The 9,743-nt window shown below is 36.4% G+C and overlaps 1 protein-coding gene across 1 annotated transcript; it reads right to left on the reverse strand.

Moving 5' to 3' along the window:
• Window positions 1-1,529: 1,529 nt before the first annotated feature.
• Window positions 1,530-5,709, reverse strand: LOC142162012 (uncharacterized). Its single transcript, XM_075218310.1, has 3 exons — window positions 5,488-5,709; window positions 2,446-2,504; window positions 1,530-1,890 (listed from the first exon to the last, which is right to left on the reverse strand). The coding sequence occupies exons 1-3, from the start codon at window positions 5,707-5,709 to the stop codon at window positions 1,530-1,532; spliced, it is 642 nt and encodes a 213-aa protein (XP_075074411.1).
• Between the last annotated feature and the right edge of the window lie 4,034 nt (window positions 5,710-9,743).

Raw genomic sequence — 9,743 nt, forward strand, 5'->3', positions numbered from 1 at the left:
CTGTCGAGACAAGTTGGGCATTTTTGAATTGTCGTCGTGATACCCTACTTGAAGCTGGTCAAGAAAACTTCAACCTGGAGTTGGAGTTAGCTAAGATCAACAAAACCATTGAAAAGGCTCAACAAACTCAGGACTTCCCTTCTCCCATGGCTGAAGCTCCCGTGAATGTTGAAGCTGATATGGGTATCCCAATTCTTTCAAGCCCAATCGAATCTGTTGTTACAAGCCAAATTGAAACCGCATCTGTTGATGTAGCTACCCAAATTGAACCCACTGTTGTTGATGCTCCTGCTTCGGTTCCTCAAACTTTTCACTGACCGGTTTTGAACATTCTAGTGATTTTGCTTTTGTTTTGAAAAACTATAATCAGGCCCTTAACTTTATTTGAGGGTTAATTTTGAAGTCGTAAGTCCCCAAGTCTTTTATGGGGCAATCTATAAACTTATGTTTCCTTTATTCTTGCCTTAATTTTTAAGGACTTACAGAATAATTTGCATTTTTATTCTTCGAAAATGCTTCTGTTATCCTCATGACTAAATAATTTGAACATGAGTTTTATAAAAGAGGGCCCTTTTATATTTCGACACTTAATGAAGTAGACGTCTCAACTTTATAATGGTGTTAACATACGATAAAAGAAATAGGAACACACATGTTTCTTTGAAATAACTTTGACAAGTTGTTATTGGAACTTATAATTCTTTACATGTATTTGAAGTACATCTATAACTTTCTCGTAACTATTTTTCTTGTAACAGATTTTTACAAAAGAAGAGTAATATGTACGGGGTTTTTCCTTATAACTCGTTTTAGTATATGGCCTTTACCCTAATACCCTAACTATAATGAGGTTTTTGTTTCTCTTTAGCCTCAGCTTGTGGCTCCATCTCGTAACTTTTACTCTGCACTTGACTCTTTTAGGCTTGATTTTCCCTCAATCTTCTTTGCCTTCTTTATACACATGTCTATATATATTATGTAGTCCCCTAAGTGTTTGAGTGTTGAAATATGAAGCCTCAAACACTTGATAGTTCTCTCATTTGGTCCTTTTCCTGAAAAGGAAAAACACACGTGACTCGGAGGGGCGATTATAGATGAAGACTGCATACCCCGTATTTATTTCTATCAGAATAGTTGTAACCCTAGGCCAGGAATTTTAGGTTACTCTGTGTGCCTTACAGGCCGTGACTCATTATTTAGTACGGGATAGCTTTTTGCCTATCATCTAAAATCATTAGTAAAATTTTAACAATTCAAAAATGAAATATAAAATGGTTATACCTGACTGTGGGTTTCCCTTAAAAATAGTATCTCTTCAAATGAACAACATTCCAATGTGAAGGTAGTACTTTGCCATCCATTGTTTCTAGTTCATATGCTCATTTTCCTGCAACATCACGAACTCTGTAGGGTCCTTCCCATGTTGGACTTAATTTTCCTGCGTTAGCTGCTTTTGTAGATTGAAAAACCTTTTTAAGCATGAAGTCCCCAATTTTAAAGAACCTGAGGCGTGCTTTTCTATTATAGTATCATTCTATGACCTGCTTTTGTGCTGTCATTCTTATTAGTGCAGTTTCTCTCCTTGCTTCGAGTAAATCTAGGTTGACCCGCATCTCCTCGTCATTAGATTCTTGTGTCGCCTGTATAAATCGGGTACTCGGTTCTCCTATCTCGACTGGAATCAAAGCTTCAGTTCCATAAACCAATGAAAACGGTGTTTCTCCCGTACTAGTTTTCGTCGTTGTACGATATGCCCATAAAACACCAGGTAGCACTTCTAGCCAATTCTCTTTTGACTCTTCTAATCGTTTCTTCAAATTGTTGATAATGAATTTATTTGTTGATTCTGCTTGCCCATTACCCACTGGATGATAAGGCGTAGATGTTATCCTTTTAATTTGCCAACTTTGAAGGAATTCCGTGATCTGAGCTCCTATAAATTGAGGGCCATTATCGCATACGATCTCCTTTGGTACGCCGAATCGACATATGATATTCCGCCAAATAAAATCTCTGACTTCCTTTTCTTACACTTGTTTGAATGCACCTGTCTCCACCCACTTAGTAAAATAAACAGTGAGAACAAGCAAAAACTTTACTTATCCTTTTGCTTATGGTAATGGACCCACGATATCCATTCCCCATTTCATAAATGGCCATGGCGCAACGACCGGATGTAATAATTCTGCAGGTCTATGCATATTGTTACCATACCTTTGGCATTTATCACATTTGGCCACGAAACTTTCCACCTCTTCTTCCATTTTAGGCCAGTAATAACCTTCCCTAATTAAGGTTCTTACCAGTGATCTTCCACCTGCGTGATTCCCGCAATGTCCCTCGTGTATTTATCTCATTACATACTCTATTTGCGAAGGTCCAAGGCATCTTGCTAAGGGACCACCGAACATTTTACGATATAGATTGCCTTGTTTTAAGCAGTACCGAGCAACCTTTCTTTGGAGCGCATAAGCCTTTTGCTTGTCATCAGGGACAGTTCCATACTGCAAAAAAGCAACAATTTCGTTCCTCCAATCCCATGTTAAGTTATTAAAATTTACCTCATTCACATCAGGATCAAGAACTGAATGAAATAAATGTATCACTAAGGCATTTGCATCACTTGCCACGTCGGCTGCAGATGCGAGATTAGCTAGGGCATCTGCTTCAAGATTTTGGTCCCTGGGTATTTGTCTAACTTTCCAATCTTGAAATTGTTTTACCAATTCCCGTACCTTTTCTAAATACTGTTGCATCCTTGCTTCCTTGGCTGTATAAGTCCCCAGCATTTGATTAACTACGAGTTGTGAATCACTCTTGATTATAATCTGATTTATGTCAAGTTCCCGTGCCAGTTCTAAACCTGCAATCATAGCCTCATATTCTGCCTCATTGTTAGTTATGGAATGACATTTAATAGCTTGCCGAATGGTTTCACCCGTAGGTGGTACCAATACGACCCCTAAACCTGCTCCTTTTACATTAGACGAGCCGTCAGTGAATAAAGTCCAAGTTCCTGGGTTAGCTCCATTGAATACCTGCAATTCTTTTTCTGCTTCTAACTGCATTCCCTGGCTAAAATCAGCCACGAAATCAGCTAATACTTGTGATTTTATAGCAGTTCTAGGTTGGTATGCAATTTCGTATTCACTTAACTCTATTGCCCACTTAGCTAACCTACCTGATAATTCATGATTATGTAAAACGTTACGTAAAGGGAAGGCAGTTACTACAACGATAGGATGACAATGAAAGTAAGGTCTTAACTTTCTAGATGCCATGATTAACGCAAGTGCAAGTTTTTCTAACTGAGGATACCTCATCTCGGCACCTAACAAAGATTTACTTACGTAATAGATAGGGGATTGTTTACCTTGTTCTTCTCGGACCAAAACAATGCTTACCGCCACTTCCAAAACAGCAAGGTAAATAAGTAGTTTTTCCCCAGCCTTTGGTTTTGCCAGTAAATGTGGATTTGATAAGTACGTTTTCAAATTCCTAAGTGCATGTTGACATTCCTCATTTCATTCAAAATAATCCTGCTTCTTAAGGGCTGAGAAGAATTTAAAACACTTCTCTGATGATCTAGAAATGAATCTTCCCAAGGCTGCAATTCTTCCTGTTAATCTTTGAACTTCTTTCTTGTTTGAAAGTATGTTAGGAATTTCCTCAATGGCTTTAATATGTGTAGGATTCACTTCAATACCATGGTTAGAAACAAGAAAACCCAAAAACTTACCTGAAGCAACGCCAAATGCACATTTTTCAGGATTTAATTTCATATTAAATTTGCGCAAAATCGAAAATGTGTCAGATAAGTGTGATATGTGATCCTTTGAGTACTGAGTTTTAACAAGCATATTATCTATATATACGTCCATGGTCTTTCCTAAATGTTCTTGAAACATTTTGGTAACTAACCTCTGATACGTTGCACCTGCATTCTTTAGACCAAAAGACATTACTTTATAACCGTAAGCCCCCTTGTCTGTTATGAATGAAGTTTTTTCTTCATCTTCCAGATCCATTTTAATCTGATTATAACCTGAATATGCATCTAAAAAACTTAATAGCTCGTGACCTGCAGTTGCATCAATCAATTGATCTATATGTGGTAATGGAAAAGAATTTTTAGGGCAGGCTTTGTTAAGATTTGCGTAATCTACACAAACCCGCCACTTACCGTTCTTCTTTGGAACCACAACAGTGTTCGCTAACCAGTTAGGATACTTTACCTCTCAAATGGAACCAATTTCTAGCAATTTTTGGACTTCTTCTTGAATCACCTGATTCTTGAAAGCTCCTTCCTTTCTTTTCTTTTGCTTCACAGGGGTGTATGATGGATCTTCATTTAGTTTATAAGTCATCACCTCTGGTGGTATTCCTGTCATGTCAGAGTGGGACCAAGCAAAACAGTCCATGATAATTTTCAAAAATTCAATTAACTTACCTTTCATTCCTTGGTCAAGATTGGCTCCTACATAGACTTTTTTATCATGCCATTAAACAAATAACACGACAGACTCTAATTCCTCTATCGTTGTTTTGATATTTTCATTCTCTTCTGGTTATTGAATGGTATTAGGCCTTGAGTCTACATCTGTTTGCCCTTGTTCAGTTGAGGTTTGTGTTGTGAAGTCCTCAACTGCCTTCTGTGATTGCTATTTACCTTCACTTCTCATGCTTGTATTTGCAACAGAGTTGATAGCCCTGGATATATATTGATCTCCACGAATTTGACATATTCCCCATGGCGATAGAAATTTAATAACTTGATGCAAGGTCGAAGGAACAACATCCATTTCATGGATCCAGGGTCTCCCAAGAATCATGTTGTAAGTCATCTCCATGTCTACTACTTGGAACTTTGTATCTTTGACGACCCCTTCAGCAAATGTGGTAAGTATTACCTCTCCTTTAGTGACAACACTGGAATTATCAAATCCAGATAGAGTATGCGCCTTTGGTATTACTCTATCTTCAGCTTGCATCTCACGTAATACTCTTAGCAAAATAATGTTGATGGAACTACCTGGATCAATCAAAACTCGTTTCACATTAGTATCATGTGCAATTAAAGATATTACCAGTACATTGTTATGAGGGGTTAATATGCCATCTGTATCTTCATCATTGAATGTAATACCGTCTTCCTCTAAAACATGCCGCACCTGTTTTCCTTGGGTAATTGTTACTTTGGAAATTTTGTTTGCTGCGGTATATTATTGACGTTTTCACCCCCACTTATAACGTTAACAGTTCTTTTGGGAGAAGGTGGTTTTGGAGGATCCTGCATGTTCTTCATGTAAGCCTGCTTGCCTTTCTCACTGAACAACTCAGTAAGATATCCTTGTTTTAATAAATGATCAACTTCACTTTGTAAGAATCTGCAATCTGCTATTTTGTGTCTGTGGTCATTATGAAACTCGTACCAATGGTCAGGGTTGCACCTGTTTGGATTCGATCTCATTTCCTTTGGCCACGAACCTTATCTCCCATGCTTCTCAAAATAGCCACGAGCTCAGAGGTGCCGACGTTGAAGTTATAACCACCGAATCTTGCTTTTAAATTTCTATCGTCATCTCGTGACTCTCTGCTGTTTCGCTCGTTCCTGAATTTTGATGAAGAACCTAATTCTCTGTTTCTTGATCTATGATCGTATCTTTGATTATCCTGCTTTGACCGTGAGTCTTTTCCCGGAAGTCCCATATAAGACTCGTACCTGTTTTTACCGGACCTTTTTTCGGTCTTTGCCCGTCTCAAACTTATTTTTTCATCTTTTTAGAATTGCGGAACCGTATCTTCCTCAATTCTTAACTTCGTGCTATACCTGTTATAAACATCATTCCACGTTGTAGCTGGGAATTCTCGAAGGCTTTCCTTAAGTCTCCTCGTAGCTTCCGAACTCTTTTTAGTCAAATTAAGCACTTTGGGCGCAGGTTTACTTGACGAATTGTCATAAAGACATCACTCTGCTATATATATAAGAAAATTGGATTCTAAAAAAAGATTCAATTAATTAGAAGCATTCGCAGTTTTGTGAAAGCTATCGCTGCCCAGTTGTCAGGTACGCGTGGCAATGTCATTCTTTCACTTTGAAATCTGTCCACGAATTCTCTAAGCAGTTCAAGTCCCCTTGCTTGATTTTAAAAATATCCTCCATTCTTTTCTCTACTTTTTGAGCTCCCGAGCGTGCTTTGATGAAAGAATCTGCAAGCTCAGCAAAAAAATTTATAGAATTTTCGGGTAAAAGAGAATACCATGTTAATGCTCCTTTGGTGAGTGTTTCACCAATTTTTTTGACTAAGACTGATTCAATCTCCTGTTTAGTCAAATCGTTGCCTTTTACACCCGTTGTGAACGCAATCACGTGATCTCGTGGGTCTGTTGTTCCATCATACTTTGAAATATCAGGCATTTTGAACTTTTTTGGTATTGGGAGTGGAGCAACACTTGGCTTCCAGGGTTGTTGCGAATATCTATCCATATCTACCCTTTTGATTATGGGCAGCACCCCGGGTATCTGCTCTATGCGCTCACTTTGCTCCTTGAGCTGTTTCTGCAAGGTTAGTACTAAATTTTGCAAATCAAAATTAATTACATTACCTGGTTCTCTCTCCTGTGACTTACTGGGAGTTCCACCGCTACCTGAATTAACAAGTCCAGAACGAGGGTTTTCCACAGTGTTATTATTTGGAGTAGGTGTGGGTGTTGCAATAGGTAACTGGTTAACAAGTGCCTCAACAGCTTTATTGACCTAAGCAGCAATTAATTTCTGCAAAGCTTCATCAACAGCTTCAGCAATTTCAAATTGAGCATATTCGTTTATTTGAGACCCATCAGGAGTACCCTCACGAGATTGCCGTGGAGAGTCTTGCGGAGTAGGAACTTGAATGTTAATATTCTGTGGACCTCCCTGACTTTGTTGGTTCTGTTGGTTTCCTGGGGTGTTGTCATTGTTATTCGACATGATTGATGTAACAAGGAAGGTCAAGTGAAAAGAAAATAGATTATCAGATTCTCGGTAACGGAACCAATTTGTTTAACCAAAAAATAGAATTTTAGTCAAAGCTAGAATTTAGAAGAACGCGGGTTACTGATAATCAAAAGAATATGCAAAGGAAAGTAATTTGAAGTAATAGAGTGTAATCAAGAGAAAAACAAGTAAATTAAAGTATATTCCGATGATATCTCTCCTCCCTACAATTGATCAGATACCTCCCTTTTATAGGTATCCTGAAGATATGTGTTTTCCCCAAATCATAATGAGGCTATTAGAATAATTAAAGACATTGAATGCTACGTTACATAATCATTATAATCAATACAAATTCTCTAATGTATCCAGTATTTAATGCCTGTCAAATTCTGTATCTGCGATCTTTACTATGGTCAGATCCATTCATTTTGATTCTTGGATATAAATGATTTAAACAGGTATGGGGCCACCCGTGCCTCTTCCTTTGTCCTTGCTCGTTTCTATTGCTGCTCGTGCCTCTTGATTAATTGTAATTCTTTGACTATTTGACCAGTCCACGTGTCTTGGTACGTCATCTTTATATAAATGTAATTTCTCCCAATACACAATTATCCCCATGTAGTACCTTTTCTTAGCGTAGAAATTAAAGGAATACCACAATTGATAAAAAAAGAAGTGCTATTTGTATATCATTCCTCTTTTTATAATTTTAAAAATAAGAAAATAATCTTTTTAAATCTTTTATGCATAAAAGACAGATCTCTTACGTGTAAAAGTAAATCTCTCATGTGTAAAAAAAGAGATAAAATCACCAAAAAACAATAACTGGGTTTTGAAATATAAATATCAGATCATTATGCTTTTAGTTTTACGATTGATTTCATAATTTTTAATTAAAGTTAGCATACTGGGTAATTATACGTACTAAACACTATAAATTACAAATTTGATCAGCCATTCAAACCAGAAATTATTTAATTGTTGATAACGCAAGATAGCTCAAGTTGCAGCTCACTGATTCTCAAATATTTTGGCAGACTGCATAATTATACTATTCTTCATTGTGTATCATTTGTTTAGAAAAAGGAAAAAAAAAACTTGATAAGATAGTTCAACACGTAATTTGATCTTAGGCTTCACATCAGTGAAGTATGATAAGCTTTTAAAAAATCTGATTGGTGATTTGTAGTTTTGTACCATTAACTTGAAGTTTCAAACATGTTAGTTTTGTATTTTGCAGATGGTATATTAGTTGGGAAAATTTTGTATAAATGTATACTTTCATGTAATAATAATAATAACAACAGATCCCCACCTTGCAGTTGGTATATTAATTAGTTGGGTCAGTGATAAGTGACATTATTAAAAATTGTTAAAAGTAAGTAAATTAAAATTGGCCCTTCAAATTTTTTGGACGAAAATGAATTAAAATAGTGAGACAGGTTGATTTGATCAATTGTAAAATTTCTTTTAATTTTGGCATAAAACTTATTAGTAAAAATTGCACGGGCGTTCTATTGGTCACCCCCATTTAACCTATACCCTTTTTTTTAATAAAAGTTTTAACTTGTACCCATACTTTTTAAACAACTACATTCCTCTTTCTCTTCCTCTTTCTCCTTCTTTCTTCTTCTTCTTCTTCTTTTGTTGGTGCTGCTATGAAACTTCAGTTCATAGGTTACAACTTTTTCTGTGTTCTGATTAGCATAAGTCATTAAGATTTCAACCCCAACTTAAGTTTGTAATTACCAGTTATATATACATAGACTACACAATTTGAACATCAAAGATCTCTGATTTCTTTCACCATTCATATCTCTTATTATGAAAGTTCATTAGTTTTTCCTTTTAATAATAACACAGAAAAAGAATCTTTTTTCCATCATCACACTAATTGCACAAGAAAAATCTAAAGCCTGAAGATGTTAGCAGAAAGTTGAGTAATGACTACCATCGTAAAAATAGTCAAACTATAATGAATCCCTTCTAGCAGAAAATTCATAGACATATCTTGAGAGCACGAGTTGTGCAGCTAAAACATACTGAAGTTCAGCAAATATAGAACAAAACTTCAGCTAAAACATGCTGAAGTTCAGCAAATAGAAAACAAAACTTTAGCTACTAGAATACTTAAGTTCAGCAATTACAAACTTCAGCCAATACTAAGTTTACGTGAAAAACTTCAGCTAAAACATGCTGAAATTCAGCAATTACAAACAAAAATTTCAGCAAATAGAGAACAAAACTTCAGCTACTAGAATGCTTAAGTTCAGCAATTACAAACAAAAATTTCAGCAAATAGAGAACAAAACTTCAGCTACTAGAATGCTTAAGTTTAGCAATTACAAACAAAAACTTCAGCACACTTGGTTCAACAATTTTTACTACTTCAGGCCTGTCTACTAGAATGCTGAAGTTTGCGTGATTGCCTTTGCTACTTCAGGCCCTTATGCTGAAGTCAGTGGCGGAGGCAGGATCTCCACGAAGGGGGTTCAAATTTTTTTTTTTTGTAGCTAGTGGGAATTAAACTCATGACCTTATGTAGATTTGAACACCCTTGACCACTAAACTACACTTTTGGATTGTGTTAAGGGTGTTCAAAACTTAATATATAGAGATAAAAAACAGATTTTGCCTTATATATACAGTGTAATTTTTCGGCGAAGGGTGTTCGGGTGAACACCCTTGTGCCCCCTAAATCCGCCCCTGGCTGAAGTTACGCGAAAAAGTGGATACATTTGTAATTAATTTTGCAAAGCGGATA

Source organism: Nicotiana tabacum, chromosome 1 (genome assembly GCF_000715075.1).
Source record: "Nicotiana tabacum cultivar K326 chromosome 1, ASM71507v2, whole genome shotgun sequence".
NCBI lineage: Eukaryota > Viridiplantae > Streptophyta > Magnoliopsida > Solanales > Solanaceae > Nicotiana > Nicotiana tabacum.

Coding starts and splice junctions, on each gene's coding strand:
- LOC142162012 (XM_075218310.1), bottom strand. CDS start 5,709: ATGGGACTTCCGGGAAAAGACTCACGGTCAAAGCAGGATAATCAAAGA. Junction 2,505..5,487: donor TGAGAAGCATGGGAGATAAG/GTTCGTGGCCAA, acceptor GCTTTTTTGCAG/TATGGAACTGTCCCTGATGA. Junction 1,891..2,445: donor CTCCAAAGAAAGGTTGCTCG/GTACTGCTTAAA, acceptor GCAAATTAAAAG/GATAACATCTACGCCTTATC.